The sequence below is a fragment of the Ambystoma mexicanum genome, chromosome 8, assembly GCF_040938575.1.
Source record: "Ambystoma mexicanum isolate Mex_15411 chromosome 8, UKY_AmexF1_1, whole genome shotgun sequence".
In the NCBI taxonomy this organism is placed as follows: Eukaryota; Metazoa; Chordata; class Amphibia; order Caudata; family Ambystomatidae; genus Ambystoma; species Ambystoma mexicanum.
In genome coordinates, this window is record NC_090929.1 from 1,617,003,585 (window position 1) to 1,617,020,523 (window position 16,939).

Sequence of the window (16,939 nt, forward strand, 5' to 3'; positions counted from 1 at the left end):
TGTATAGGGCTCAGTGTTGCAGCTGAGGTTTTGTGGGGCTTAGTCAGGGAGAGATTGCAATGGATGAGGAAATGGTTGGACCGGGACACTGAGTCAATGGCTAAGATATTGATGGTAACAGAAGAATCCAATCTAGTAGGATGTTTGGATTGTATTGAAATATAGTTTTGCTAACATTGGGGATGGTAACGTACACAATAATAAATATACACCAATACTATGAAGTGTGAGAGCATTGTTTAGGAATTCCTCTATTTTATGAATATTAGAATGTATTGCAAGTTTAAATGCATGGTGTATGGGCATTTTATTACATTAAATGTTGATAATTTACACATGGTTAACCCAAACAGGTTCTCAGGAATTATGATGGTAGGCCCACAACAATTCTACTAATATAAAACCTGTCAGGTGCTAAAGGGTAAAATAATCCCTTTCCCAAAAATACAAAGGCCAAGACTCTGAAACCTTGCATCAAGAATATCACTAGTGTATGCTGCAAAATCTGCCATCACCCCAGGCAATTCTGTCTAAGAGGGCTCTGGCAAGTCGTTTATGATCAACATCATCTCAGCCAGGAGACGATGGTCTACTTGGTAAGCAGGCAATTGGTTGCACATGCTCGACTCTTTATGGCTCTGCTAATAGGTATAAATATCAAGCACATTTCACAGCCACAGCCAACTCTTTGTCCATGTAGGATCCATTTGAGGTGCAGTTTGGAATTGCCTCTGGACATGCTTGGGTAGAGGATCAGGGTGAACAGGAATGTTAAGGCACAGGAAGTGAATTGTCAGTAGTGCAGGGAGAGGAGGACAACCCCACCATTCACTTAAATATGCTTTTGTTCGTATGTCTTCTAAATAAAATCAGCTGGAGATATCACTGGGAAATAGTTCAAGGAAGCCATGTGGTTTTGGGGCGCGATATATTTGGTTTCAGTTGTTTTTGTCCTTTATCTGGAAGTGGATTGGGTATTCAATATAGCATAGGCTGGCATAATATAAAACATAACAGTTAATTACAGCTTACAATACCAGTAGCAGCAGCAGACAAACCTGCGGAAAATAATTGAGAAGTTATGTGTTAGTGACTCGCCTTCAGTTAAACATTACTTCAGTGATGTTTCACTAATGATGATAAAAGTAGGCCAACATGTTGTGTTGTTGGGATCTGGCCGCTTCGGTTTTACTCCTTTCCCCTTTGAAGGAAGATAAGGATGCCCATTTACTAAAGCTGCCCTCCTGGCTGTCGGTGCTAAGGGAGTGAAACAGGGTGGCCACTGGAAGTGGTCTCCAGAGGAGGTATATATCAGAACACACAAGCTGCTTCTGCCTGTGACCAAGCTGGAGCTCAGCAAGAATTTAGAGGAAAGGACCTATGCCAGACACTAATGAATTGGTAAAGGCGTTTGGTCAGTGGAAGAATTGGAGACTGTCACAATTTACATAGAAGATGTTGATGAATGATGGAAGTGTGCTTAACAAAACAACCATCTAGGAACAGGAAGCATCAACTACAACCCGCCTTTTCAGCCCCATTTGCTGGCATCTGTACACAGAACACTTCATGTGTTCATTCTACTGCTGAAAACAAACCTAGCATTCAGTGTAACTGATCCCACCAATATGGTCCAGTGGCCACAACCACCTGACTGGTTCCTATACCACTGGCCCTACAAGTGGACCTAGCGGTCTGGAGCATCACACTGAAACTGGAGCGCATGAGCACGAAGCTAAGACTCAAGCACCCAACCACCCAGCTGGTCCTAATTCCCCTAGAAGCCCAGATGGTTTTAGCACCCTTGAGCAACTTTTCTGGACCAGGTGATCCCATGTGTCAATTTAATCTGAGTGCCCCCATGCCCCACCTGAAGCTCCTGCATATCCTGCTCATACTGGCAACCCTGGCTGTTGAGTATATTTTAATGCACAGGCATGACCTATTTATTTATTGTGCATTTGTAAGGCATCAAGTACATCAAGTAAATTGTGTTTGTCAAATCGACAATTTGGACAACATCAAAATGAAAAGACTTACTCTAAAAGTAGTTCAGTTGTGAATAATCACCTATGAACCTAAAGTGTGAGTATCCGGCAGCAATTGTCTAAACTATGATAATTATGTAGTTATTCAATGTCACACTGTGTCTAATTGATGGGTTCAACCAATTCTTGAACATTAGGAAATGGGCCAAACTTTGAGACATAGGCAATATCCGAAGGCTGAGAATGAAGCAATGATTGACACCACTGGTGAGGAACCTGCAGCCCTCCAGATGTTTTGGCCGATGAGAACTCCAATGATCCCTCACCTTTGACTATGCCTGCTAGGGCTGATGAGAGTTGTAGGCCAGAGCATTGTGAGTGCCTCAGGTTTCCCACTATTTTGAAAATGAGGGGAGTCCAAACTGTGGTGATAAAGTGGCCAAACCCACTTCAAACCCCCAGGTAAGAGCTTCATACCTGTGTGAAGCAGAAGTGACTTGCATCCCGTCCTCACCAAGGACAGGGATCTAAAGGATTGGGATGTCCATGAGTATCAGAATGACCAAAACCCGTCTCCCAGGACAAACATTCATCATCCTTCTTGCTGTCCATCTTTTTTCAGGTCCGAGTCGGAGTCCTGCAGTTCAGCTCCAAGCCGCGCCTGGAATTTTCCCTCGAATCCTATTCAACAAGGCAGGAGGTGAAAGAAAAAATTAAGAAAATTGTCTTCAAGTACGTTTCATTGTTTGGAGGGTTTATTCCTCATTTCTGAGTCAATTTCCTTTTCTTGCTGACCATTTGTCCCTCTACATCTGTCTGGAACCTCGTCTCTTGCCATCTCTAGCTTTCAATTTGCAGCACTGTCTTTATTTACAAATATCTGCATTTTTTCACAAAATTCATACAGACCCTGCTCTCGCTCTTTCTCTCTCTCTCTCTCTCTCTCTCTCTCTCTCTCTCTCTCTCTCTCTCTCCTTTGCGCTCGTATTAGGTGACTATGGCCCTCATTACAACCCCAGCGCTAAACCATGGCGCTATTAGCACCATGGTTGGTGCCAGTGTTGTAACGAGTCTGCCATGGTGGAATGGGGAAATACCGCCCCATTCCAAGGTTGGCGGGGCGGTATTTCCCCATTTCACCATGGCCATTCCCATTTTCGCCCCATAGGGCTCAATGGGACTGGGGAAGGCGCTAAGTACAGTACCGCAAATTGCGGTACCGTAATTAGCACTGAGGTCCATTTGCAGCACCCTACTTTAACGGCTGGTAAAACCAGCCGTTAAGGTCGGGTCCCGCAAAGGGACCTCGTAATCAGGCGTTAAGGGTTTAACGGCGCCAACACCTTTTACGGTGCCGTTAAACCCTTAACGCCAGGGTCGTAATGACCCCCTATGTCCGCATTCGATTGCTGCTTGCAGAAACTCAGTAAAACAGAAGAGGTGATGGCTGGAGGGTGTAGAATGAATCCTAACCTCTTCCATTGCTCTGGGCAACCCTCCAGACCATCGTTCTTCGCCTGCCAAACCATTACAGAAAGGGGAAAGACCCTATGCAAACCAGGCTTGGTCCTCCCCAAAAGGGGCAATCCAGCCGAACTGCTAGGTCACATCCCTTCTACACGAGACCACAAGCATCCCCAGACATGTTTCGGCCTCATTGGGCTTCATCAGTGACTGCAGAAACTCAGTGGACATTGCTCCATTTCACCCCTCTACCTATAGGGGTGGGTAAGGGGCAGAGGAGATGGATGGTGGTGAGATATGTAAGCGAGTACAGGGACGCTGCCACTGATGACATTTTTGCCAGCGTCATTTGATGGCCAGCACTTTCACATCGATGATTCTATTTATCCGACTATCTGAATTATCTGTTTTATCAAAGCTAATAAATATTCAACGGATATCTGTGCTTTAGGGACTGGAAATGAACACAGCCATTATTATCCCAAGACCTAGTCACTCCTCTTCTAAAACCCAAGATACGAGTAGCAGGACGGTCCCAATGGAGTGGTAGATGTCACAGCGATTATATGCACACATCCACATGTTTAAGCTGTCCAAATGAGTGTACATGATTCATGGTTACACACACTTCAAGTTTGGGGTGAGTGTTATGAAAGATTAAATGTGGTCCGAGGCCAGTGTGCCTTATTACTCTGTGATAAAAGCATATAACCCTTTTATCAGGCATATTTCAAAATATACAAATCTGTGGTTATTTGGATCTGGGTGTTTGTTCGTGCCGCAATTTGTTCGCGGCCGAATTGCCCGCAGCCTAATTGCTAGGGCCCCGTTTTGTTCATGTATTTTTTAAATTTTTTTCCCCTGCTGCCAATGCTATGGAAGCGGGGACACCCCCGCACCCACGAAAACCCAAAATACAGAACATGAGGAGTGGGGGACCCCCCCTACCTCAAGTTTGGTTAATTTGGTCTCAATCAAATTGGTGACACCCAATTCGATCAAAACGTCCATACGAGCAGTTATTTTTAATCAAAATGGGTTTTACCATTATTGTAGGTTCGATAATGTGCTGTGCGCTGTAACCCAAGTTACCTTCTTATTATGGCTTTAGTACATACTTGATGTGATCATTAGAGACGAACAGTGAAACATTTGTAAAAGCGATAGTATGAGTAAATCATTGATATTTGAATAACTTCTTTTGTTGAGAATACACGTCCTTTTGTGTCACAAAATGTCCATCCTTCTTGGAAACGATCATGGTCAGATTAACACCAATAATGTATTTCTTCTGTGAGCACCAAAGCAATGTGACAGTATACGCGAACACTTACAATTGATAAGAATAACACATAACAAATACGATTGTAGACCCTGAAGCTTGGTCTTCTGGTCCTTTACAAGGTCTGCCAGAACCCAGCATCCGCAGCAGGACCTATCCACACCCAACTCATCTCTCCTGGAAGAAGCAGTGCGCCTTCAGTATGATGTCGACATTGGTGCAGGATACGTGCAATGACAATGTTTGTCTACAAATACCAGGCCGGTACCCACCTCGCAGTTGCCTTTGTCACTGCTGCTCTCATTCGACATTAAATCATTAAAAAAACGCAATACCCTTTCCTCAGTCAATATATGTTTTTTTTTTAGTTTGCCGGTCCGGTAACAACGGTGCCGGTAGCTTACCGGCACCGTTGTTACTGGACCAGCAACCTTGTAATGAGGCCCATAGAGTGGAAGACAGAGACAGAGAAAGAGAGAGAGGTAAAGAGAGGAAGAAAGTGCAGAGAGAGAGAGAGAGAGAGACAGTGGGACAAAGCGAGAGATTTTGGGAGACTGAGGCGTATGACATGAAAGATACAGGTAGTCTATTTCTTCAGTGAAATACATTGTGCTCTCTCAATGTTCTTGTTAACCTGCCAACCCCACGAATATGATGACATAGGAGTGGAAACCTGTAGAATTTTAAGAAATGTATCTGTATGTTGGGCCAATCGTTGCCTGTAAAATGCTGCAATGGGGGAAGGTAGACTGACCATGCCAACATTAGGTGATGGTGCACTAACCATACCACAATAGCGGAAAGTAGACTGACCATGTCACACTGGGGGAAGGTAGACTGATCAAGCCACAATAGGGTGATGGTGGACTGACCAAGCAAGAATGGAGGAAGGTAGACCAACCATGCCACAATGGGGAAAAGTAGACTGACCATGTCACAGTGGGGGAAGGTAGACTGACAAAGTCACAATGAGGCGATGGTGGACTGACCAGACAACAATGGAGAAAGGTAAACTTACCATGCCACAATGAGTGGGGGAAGGTAGACTGCCAAAACCACAATGGAGCAACGGTGGACGGACCATGCCACAGGGGAGAAAGGTAGACTTACCATGCCACAATGGTGGAAGGTAGACTGACCAAGCCACAATGAGTGGACAGTGGACTGACTAGCCAGCAATGGGGAAAAGTAGACAGACCATGCCACAATGGGGGAAAGTAGACGGACCATGCCAAAATGGGGGCATGTAGACTGACCAGGCAACAATGGGGAAAAGTAGACTGACAAAGCCACAACATGGAAGCACTTTTAATTTGCTTTTAAATAACTACTTCTATTATTCAATATGTTCTTATCATTTATCGCCCTCCTGCACATGAGTCTTCTTTCTGTGAACTTTTTCTAGAACTCATAAGTGAATTACAGCAAAATTATCCTAAACTGCTGATGGTCAGTGATTTTACTCTTAAAGTTAATAAAACAATTGATTCATTCAGGACTCGGTTGCTTGCAGCTGTGTCTGATCTAGGCTTCTCTCAGCTTGTTTCAGAACCTACACATGGGTTGGGCAGTACGCTTGATTTGGTTTTTGCTCCTGGCGTGGTAGTTTCAGTTTCTCCTGTGATGCCAGTTACCTGGTCTGACCATTCTCTTGTTCCTTGTTCACCAGTTCAAGCTTCTGGTGATCACGCCCACCAAGTCAGATTCCTGGAGGCGGAGGTGGTGCTCGGTTCCAGGAGCCGATATTGCTGCTCAAATAATTCACATTGCGTGAAGGAGCAATCGTGTACATTGTCCACTATGGTTCAGGTTCTTAACAGTACTGCTGACTGACTGGCTCCATGGAAGCTTTGCAGAAAAGAGGCCGCCTTTCGGAGCCCTGGTTCAACGATAACTTAAAGTCCTTGAGACTGAGACGCAGGCAAGCCAGACGTAAGTGCAGGGCTTGCTATTGCCTGTCTGATAAAAATGAAATTGCGCAAAGCTTTGGTTTTCTATCATAAAGCGATTTGTGCAGCTAAACAGACACAGGCAGAGTGGAGCCAACGATTCATTTGCCAAGGGAACTGTTTGATTTATTTAGCTCTTAGTCCACTCGCTCCACCGCACAAGATGGGGTCACTCCGTCTCAGAGTCTACGCGACTCCTTGTTCAAAAACTTTTAGACATCCAGGACAAAGTTGCTTGCTCCTGACTGAAGATGGACAAGTATATTTCTGCCTCTTTGGCAGACCCCCAATCTCTTCTTGGTCAGCTTTTCCCCACTTTTTCGAATGAGGATATAATTGCAACCACTAATAAACGGAAGTCGGCATCTCCTCTTGATCCAATTCCTTTTGCAATCTCGAAGGATGTGATGCCTGTCATTGCTCCTTGGGTCACACATGCAGTTAATGACTCTTGCTCTATGGGCATTATTCCTGATGAGTTAAAGCATGCCTTAGTAATTCCCCTTTTAAAGAAGCCTTTCTTAGATTCTTCAATTCTGTCTCATTTTCGTCCTATTTCATTGCTACCTTTTTATGAAGTTGTTAGGATCCTTGATATCTCCTTTGCTTAGTTCCTTCCTTGAATCTAATAATGTATTTGTTCCCTTTCAATCAGGCTTCCATCCCAGTTGGGGCACAGAGTGTGCTGGTCTCCTTGGCCGATGATTTTGTGCATCTTGCAGACCAGGTTGGAGTGGGGGCGCTGATATTAGATCTGTCAGCTTCCTGTGATATAGTTGGCCACTCCAATCTGCTTGGCCGCTTGACCAGCGCTGGACTGTCTCGACAGGTACTCTCATGGTTTCAATCCTTTCTGTCTGGCCGTGCCCAATCTCTTTTCCTTTCCCCCTTCTTCTCTGAGCCAGTGCCTCTATCTTGCAGGTTTACTGAAGGCTCTGCTTTGTCCCCCATTTTATTCAACATCTGTATTCAACCCTTGGTCGGTCTCATCCACTCTCATGCTCTCTGATGCTACTCCTATGCTGACGACACCAAAATCATTGTGCGGCTGGATCTTTCGCAGCCTGACCCTGCATCTCAGCTAAGTAGTGGCTTGGAGGCTCTGGGGTGTTGGATGAGTGATAACTGGCTGAAGTTAAATAGGGACAAGAAAGAGGTACTCGTTTTATGGGCTCTGTTTCTGCTTCTTCTCTCTGCACATCGGATTACTGGCCATCAGCTCTAGGGCCGTTTCCTACACCAGTCTCAGTGGTTAAGGATTTAGGGGGTTAAACTATCTGCTTCTTTGTCAATGGAGGCTCAGGCAGCCTCTGTTTGTCAAAGCGGACATTTTAAAATTAGGACATTACGTAAGGGTCTGCCTTTATTTCTCCTAGGTTTCATGCTCCGGTTGTCGCCTCCCTTGTCACGAGTAGGGTTGACTATTGTAATTCCTTGTTTTTTGCTCAGCCTGGCTACTTGACTCGCCGACTCCAGCTTGTGCAGAGTTCAGCAGCGAGAGTTGTAGCACATCCTTCCTTTGTGGCACACATTCCTTCTATCATACACCAGCTGCACTAGCCCCCAGTCGAGAAAAGGATTCAATTCAAATCCCTATGTCTGGTTCACCAGGAATTTTATGAAACTGGTGCTGACTACCTTGGCCACAGATTGTGCCCCTATGAACGTAGTTGGCCACTTCATTCACAGGCAACGTATAGTATCCAAGTGCCTCACATTCGAGGGTCTCTTATGGGTGGCTGTGCCATCTTTGTAGCTGCTGCAAAGCTGTGGAACTCTCTTCCTGTCACCCTTTGTGCTGCCGAAAATCATCTCTTGTTTCGTTGTTCCCTGAAGACGCTCCTGTTTTACTACCTAGTTTTCTTCTCAGCCTCTTCCTGTAGGTTTAGTGCCAAGATGCCTTTGTATGTAGGCTGCGCATAATCCATATCAGTAACATAACATAACATGAGGTGACAGTGAACTGACCATGCCACAGTGGGGCAAGGTAGACTGACTAAGCCACAATGGGGCAATGGTGGATGGACCAGGCAACAACGGAGGAAGGTAGACTAGCCATGCCAGAGTGGGGGAAGGTAGGCTAACCATGCCACAATGGGAGAAAGGCCACCGACCATGCCACAGTGGGGGAAGGTAGAATGACCAAGTGCAATGGGGCAATGGTGGACTGCCAGGCAACAATGGAGGAAGGTAGGCTAACCATGCCACAATGGGAGAAAGAAGACCGACCATGCCACAGTGGGGGAAGGTAGACTGACTAAGCCACAATGGGGTTACAGTGGACTGACCATGCCACAATGGGAGAAATTAGACTGACCATGCCACAGTGGGGGAAGGTAGACTGACTAAGCCACAATGGGGCAATGGTGGATGGACCAGGCAACAACGGTGGAAGGTAGACTAGCCATGCCAGAGTGGGGGAAGGTAGGCTAACCATGCCACAATGGGAGAAAGGCCACCGACCATGCCACAGTGGGGGAAGGTAGAATGACCAAGTGCAATGGGGCAATGGTGGACTGCCAGGTAACAATGGAGGAAGGTAGGCTAACCATGCCACAATGGGAGAAAGAAGACCGACCATGCCACAGTGGGGGAAGGTAGACTGACTAAGCCACAATGGGGCAATGGTGGATGGACCAGGCAACAACGGAGGAAGGTAGACTAGCCATGTCAGAGTGGGGGAAGATAGGCTAACCATGCCACAATGGGAGAAAGGCCACCGACCATGCCACAGTGGCGGAAGGTAGAATGACCAAGTGCAATGGGGCAATGGTGGACTGCCAGGTAACAATGGAGGAAGGTAGGCTAACCATGCCACAATGGGAGAAAGAAGACCGACCATGCCACAGTGGGGGAAGGTAGACTGACTAACCACAATGGGGCAATGGTGGATGGACCAGGCAACAACGGAGGAAGGTAGACTAGCCATGCCAGAGTGGGGGAAGGTAGGCTAACCATGCCACAATGGGAGAAAGGCCACCGACCATGCCACAGTGGGGGAAGGTAGAATGACCAAGTGCAATGGGGCAATGGTGGACTGCCAGGTAACAATGGAGGAAGGTAGGCTAACCATGCCACAATGGGAGAAAGAAGACCGACCATGCCACAGTGGGGGAAGGTAGACTGACTAAGCCACAATGGGGCAATGGTGGATGGACCAGGCAACAACGGAGGAAGGTAGACTAGCCATGCCAGAGTGGGGGAAGGTAGGCTAACCATGCCACAATGGGAGAAAGGCCACCGACCATGCCACAGTGGGGGAAGGTAGAATGACCAAGTGCAATGGGGCAATGGTGGACTGCCAGGTAACAATGGAGGAAGGTAGGCTAACCATGCCACAATGGGAGAAAGAAGACCGACCATGCCACAGTGGGGGAAGGTAGACTGACTAAGCCACAATGGGGCAATGGTGGATGGACCAGGCAACAACGGAGGAAGGTAGACTAGCCATGCCAGAGTGGGGGAAGGTAGGCTAACCATGCCACAATGGGAGAAAGGCCACCGACCATGCCACAGTGGGGGAAGGTAGAATGACCAAGTGCAATGGGGCAATGGTGGACTGCCAGGCAACAATGGAGGAAGGTAGGCTAACCATGCCACAATGGGAGAAAGAAGACCGACCATGCCACAGTGGGGGAAGGTAGAATGACCAAGTGCAATGGGGCAATGGTGGACTGCCAGGCAACAATGGAGGAAGGTAGGCTAACCATGCCACAATGGGAGAAAGAAGACCGACCATGCCACAGTGGGGGAAGGTAGAATGACCAAGTGCAATGGGGCAATGGTGGACTGCCAGGCAACAATGGAGGAAGGTAGGCTAACCATGCCACAATGGGTGAAAGAAGACAGACCATGCCACAGTGGGGGAAGGTAGAATGACCAAGTGCAATGGGGCAATGGTGGACTGCCAGGCAACAATGGAGGAAGGTAGGCTAACCATGCCACAATGGGAGAAAGAAGACCGACCATGCCACAGTGGGGGAAGGTAGAATGACCAAGTGCAATGGGGCAATGGTGGACTGCCAGGCAACAATGGAGGAAGGTAGGCTAACCATGCCACAATGGGAGAAAGAAGACCGACCATGCCACAGTGGGGGAAGGTAGAATGACCAAGTGCAATGGGGCAATGGTGGACTGCCAGACAACAATGGAGGAAGGTAGGCTAACCATGCCACAATGGGAGAAAGAAGACCGACCATGCCACAGTGGGGGAAGGTAGAATGACCAAGTGCAATGGGGCAATGGTGGACTGCCAGGCAACAATGGAGGAAGGTAGGCTAACCATACCACAATGGGAGAAAGAAGACCGACCATGCCACAGTGGGGGAAGGTAGAATGACCAAGTGCAATGGGGCAATGGTGGACTGCCAGGCAACAATGGAGGAAGGTAGGCTAACTATGCCACAATGGGAGAAAGAAGACAGACCATGCCACAGTGGGGGAAGGTAGAATGACCAAGTGCAATGGGGCAATGGTGGACTGCCAGGCAACAATGGAGGAAGGTAGGCTAACCATGCCACAATGGGAGAAAGAAGACCGACCATGCCACAGTGGGGGAAGGTAGAATGACCAAGCCACAATGGGGTTACAGTGGACTGACCATGCCACAATGGGAGAAATTAGACTGACCATGCCACAGTGGGGGAAGGTAGACTAACCTACATACAGTTGCAGAGAAGCTCTGAAAGATATGGTTTGCAAAAATGAAGTCCCAGATATAATCCCTCAACAAGCACCAAATTCATAGAGCTCCAGGAGGGTAATCAATTCAGCGTTTGGTAAAACTGTTTTCTTAAAATGGATCACTTTATTTGAAGTAGGTGCACCATAATATTGCATTGCTGTGTAAACGTAGTACTGCATGTCACTGTTGAAAAATCTGCATCGTTTTGGTGACTGATCCCATTTACATAAATCTGCCGTCCATTAAAAGTATGTCATCCCTTAAAATATATAGCTATTAAAAAAAATACAAAAAAAATCCAATTCGGGGAAAAATAGATACCCCTTTTTATCACTCCTGTGTGTAAAGCATTTTTATTGAATCTAATCCACTGAATGTTTTTAGATTAGGAAATACTAGCAGCTATAATTACAGTGCTTAAATGTGAGTAAAGGCTGCATAAAGCACTATATGAAGACCAATAATATTATTATTATTGTTAGTATTATGCCAACATATTGCATCATTTAATATTTACCTTTGTGTAGCTTATTTGGAATGCTGATGAAAGGTCTCTGCTAAGCTTGCCTAAATGCCACTTGCAAAGCAGGAACTTTTACTGTGCAATTTCTGCAATGAGGAAGAAGGCATTTACAACACTAAACCTGCAGTCGAAGTCCTTGCTCTGTGCCATGTTACCCTTGGAGTATATCCAATTGTAGGTGAGTAGCTATCAACTGCAGGGATATATTGCAGCGCCGGGTTCTGATTGGTTCTGATTGATATCCGGTGGACCAGGAGTGAGTCGCTGATGATGTCGCTCAGAATACAGACTGGAGCTGAAAGCTACCCATCTTTCATTTTATGTTGTGCAGGTCGCGGGTTCGAATCCCGGCAAGGTCAACTCAGACTTTCAGCCTTCCGAGGTTGATAAATCGGTACCAACTGCGGTTGGGTGATATTGTCTGGATATATGTTCTATGTAAAGTGCTTAGGCGTGAGCGCTATATGAATACTTTTCCACACCCTGCTCCGTTACTGGGTACCTGCACTGGGTGCAGAGGGCGGCCCGAGGGAACTATGCAACACATAGAAATGTACCATGTTCCCTAGCACCTCACCCCACAGCATCCCACAATTCTGAAGAGTTATCTGGCAGAGAAAATGCCATATTCTGCTGCTGTGATGTCATGGCAGTTGGTTTTGCATAAGTAACATAAGGGGGTGATCCCGGAAGAACCGCCCACTGCACCGGGTCCTGACAACGAAACACAAATGTAGGAGAGCGTACCCAAGCGTTTTAGGGATTTCAATGAAACGCTATATCAAGGGGGATCTGATTCTATCATCAAATCATCTGCCCCCCCAGAGGCTCCACACCCAGAAATGACTGGCGACCATAACTCAACTCATGATATTAGAAAACGGAGTCTTTTATTATATGAAAATGTGTACAAATCTCCATATTAAAAACAATAATACATTCAATAAAGTGCTTTGGGGTTAGTAAGTATCTGAAACATACTTCGTATATATTTCTTTACATATGCATCAAAAATCTTATCATACAGAGTCAGGCTGTCCCCTTTTCCATGTTTTAGTTTTTAGGATAGAGACATACAAACAATTATGGCCATTGCACAATAATCATCTCTGTCCAAACAGCTAGAGCGCCATTTCCTCTGCAGGGGGGGCTAATCGCCTCAATGACAGTAACTGTCTCTTAGAACACCCCTGCGCTGCCGACATTGTGTGTTTCGGCCCCCAGACGTAGTTTCAGAACACTCCTCTGCCCCACAAGTTAAATGTATACATCTGGCCTTCATCAGGACAATATTCCATTACCAAACATTTAACGAGTACCCCTTCATAGCGATGTGCTCATTCGGGTGTACCTGGGTCCCATATTCCTGTCTTTTCAAGAAAATCCATAGGAAGTCAATCCCACCAGTCACAATTTTCATGCATGATTACCACGTCAGTCAAACTCATGAACGGCTTGGCAGCAGCTGCTTTTCTCTCGCTTATCTACCATGGTCAGTCTCCACGATGGGATGGAGCGACAGAGGAAGGCTGTGATGCTACCGTTTCAGCTTCCAATGTGCTTTCAAATATCATGAGCTGAAATGTGGTTGGCAAATATTTGTGGTTGTTGAACTTCTGAAAGTGCAATGGTTTCATGGCATAATTACATCTGCATGATCTAGGGTTTCATTGAAATTCCCTGGTGCGATCTACTGCTATCGAGTTTTCTTGTCAATTGATTTTGAATTCCATATTCACACCCAGGAAGGGCGGTCTGGCCAATCAAAAAGTCCTTACACAGGCACGAATCTGCCTTCACCGCCCACTGTGGTTGAAGAAAAAAAAATGTAAACAAAAATGACCGCCTCCGTTAAAATAGGAAAGGGACTAGATCCCCTTTCGGATGACAGCGGACATTTTTAAACATGTTTTATGGCCTCCATCATCCGAAAAGGGACATAGTCCCTCTTCTATTTGTATGGCATTGGCCATTTTTTTCACCATTTTTTTTCATTCCGAAGGAAGATGTGCTTACGCTGAGCTCATCTCCTATCGAAATCCCACCAAAAAAAGAAAACTTTCTGCACCCTGGGTAATCCCAGGGTGCGAATAGCTTTGCACTCTTTTGCTTACCAAAAAATGTCCGCCAACATTAAAATAGAAAAGGGACCTAGTCCCGTTTCTATTTTAATGGCAGCGGCCATTATTTTTTCGCCAAAGGGAGATGCTCCATCTGCACCCAGGGAAATGGCTTTCACGACACAACTGGGGGGCTGACACAGGTTTTAACGGCCCGCAGCCTGAGCTGTGGCTCTCACTTCTCTCTGGCTTACAAAGCCTAGACTGGCGGGCCGTTATATCCTGTGTCCGCCCCCCAGCCATAATCCTCTGCCATGACGTCATTTCAGGAAGCTGTATTATTCAGAAAGGAACATGTTTACTAACGGCTTTCTGGGGAAGTTCTACACACTAAATAGTTCAGAGATGGCATTAGCACAGAAGTTTAATAATGGGACATACGTGATTTAGGCGCATGAGCCTGCCAAGCTCTCGACCCTGCCCATTAGTAGTTTTGTCTGGCATTGGGGCTGTAAGAAACTAGATTAACCACCTATATACAATCCCATGTGTACATGTAAAGTGCCAAAAATGAGCTGTGATCAAATATTACGCTATTGATCAGGCCAGTGGATCACAAAGGGTCCTTGGTCTTAGGAACTAAGAGGTTCCACGTGCTCTGAGAGTCTGATTTTGGTTTGCAAAGGGACATTTGCTGCTGGAGATTTTCCTTTGAACTGATGACAAAGCACACATTATTTTGGAAAGTGTTTTGCCCTACATCAAGGTTTGGCAATCTTGCACTCTTCAGATGTGTTGGACTACAACAACCACCAGCCCTAGACAGCCTATTTAATGGTGAGGGATCATGGGAGTTGTGTTGCAAAACCTCTGGAGAGCCTCAGGGTGCAGATAGAGTAACGGCATGCTGACTTGGTTGGGTCATCGCCCACCTGCACCCGGTGGGTACTTGTGGAGAAAGATGGGAGTGCAGTTTGTATGTTTGACACCTTTGCAGTGCAGACACGACTAGTGCAACGTCTAGCCCGCTGAGGGGCACCAGGGGGTGCCCTTTTGGCCTTATAACCAAAAGCCCTGGCCCAGTTTTAACAGAAGGGGATTTTAAAAGGGCACTTTGCTTGAGGGCTCATAGATATTTTTGCTGTTCCTGGCGTAAATCACAGCTCGTATGATTGTGTACATCAGGATGAACATTCCTGTCTTATAAAGCACTTCTTGCAGGATTCCCCTGCTTCAAAGCGCTATAGTGATAACATGATTTTGATACCCAATTTAACATACTCACATTATTGCCCTTGGAAGGATTAAGGGCTGTGGGATTTGAATTTGTGAAGTGCAGCCTGTCCCCATGCCTGAAGCGAGTGCTTAACCTGTGACCCATCTACTCGATACACCCTAGCGGCCTTTCAGAGCATGGCTTGAATGGACACTGTGCCGGTCTCTTCCCGGGTTGGGGGCGGGAGCTTCGTTTTGATGAGTGTACAGGCTTTGTAGCAGTTTATGAAGTCTTAATCCTGGTGCCCTGCTACTACAAGCCAGGAGGATTATTGGATCAGAAGCAGCACCGTTTGGGGGGCCACATGAACAGCTGCAGGTTTAAGAAAACACACGCTTTGTGACACCAACGAGCATTAAACATAAAGAGCGCTCCCTCTTTGTAGCTTTATCTCGGAAAGGTGCTCGCCCTGGTTCTGACAAGTTAGCTTCAGGTTTTCCAAAATAAAATCTTTTATCAAAAGTCTTTGAAGAGAGCAGGGAGCTTTGTGCCAGGCTGCTTGAAGTAGTCGGAGAGTACTGGATATAAAGTCTAGGAGCGTGGGTGGCGTTGTCAGGGAGCGGCCGGGTGCCTTACAGATCTACACAGTAAGAGTAGACTAATCAACTTCGACTTCATATGTTAAGTTGAGCTACATCGGAATGGCTTAGGAGCTGCAAGATGTTTAATCAGTGTGTGTTTTTTTTTTGTCCTTGGTTTTTCCTCAAGTTCATAATGCTGTCACTTTGTAGAAATGTATCATTTATTTCCATACTTCATCAATGTTTTGCATTTTATCACCCGTTTTAGATTATAGTATGGTTTCATGGTCGATAATTTATCCCATTGTATTTGTCATCCGTCACATGATTTATCATCCTAGGATCATATAGTTGTCTCATGATTTGACTTCATCTCATGGTTTGACTTCATCTCATGATTTGACTTCATCTCATGATTTAGCAGCCACATTATGATTTCATTAACTACAGTGCCATTTTTCCAGCCATCTTATCGTTTATCTGCTTTTATCAAAAATGTTTAAGGTTACAGGAAACCTGGACTTGAGCCCTGGTTTCCTGGTTCCACTGTTTAGATCTAGACACCAATGTTGACGACATCTTCTGCTGTTCCATCTTCAGTCTTTGAACTTCATACAAAGCTTTGTGGGTGCTTCTCTTTTGAGGGTTAAACTAGTACATTCTACAATTAATCTGACACGCCCGCTGTTCAGGAAGTTTTACTTGCAAAGCACCAACCCATATTATAATCCAACCTGACAAAATATAAGACATTTTAACAGATGTTAACTACTGTTCCCGGCGGTGCCGCTGCCAGGCTCATTGCGATGCGAAGTGAAAAGGGACTACTTAGTCTCTTCTCACCCGAACCCTGGCGGCCCTCTTTTTTTTGTAGAAGTTGTGAAACTTTAAAAAACTATAAGTACCCTGGTCCAACGGGCTGGGGTACTAATGGCAATAAACCCTGAGCTGTGGGGGCTGGATTAAGTCTCTCGCTTCGCTCAGGCCTCTTACTATGGGCCCTAGGGCATTACCTGAAGCGTTAATGCCCCCCATTCTGGGCTTATTGCTTAATTATTACCCAGTTTTAATGGCACTAAATCATTGACCTCGTTAGGATGAAGGGCTGACTGAAGCTTGTGAAGTGCAGGCTCATCCAATGCCAGACGTGAGAGCTTGGTGCACGCGCTGCCCACCCAGTGCTCAATCCCAG

At 46.0% G+C, this 16,939-nt stretch overlaps 1 protein-coding gene across 2 annotated transcripts in view; it reads left to right on the plus strand.

Moving 5' to 3' along the window:
- Positions 1-16,939, plus strand: part of VWA2 (von Willebrand factor A domain containing 2) — a 417,877-nt gene that overhangs the window by 232,001 nt on the left and 168,937 nt on the right. For both annotated transcript variants that reach the window (XM_069611869.1, XM_069611870.1), the window contains one exon: positions 2,611-2,720. In XM_069611869.1, the coding sequence (XP_069467970.1) occupies positions 2,611-2,720 (110 nt within the window). The remainder of the gene's footprint in view (positions 1-2,610; positions 2,721-16,939) is intronic.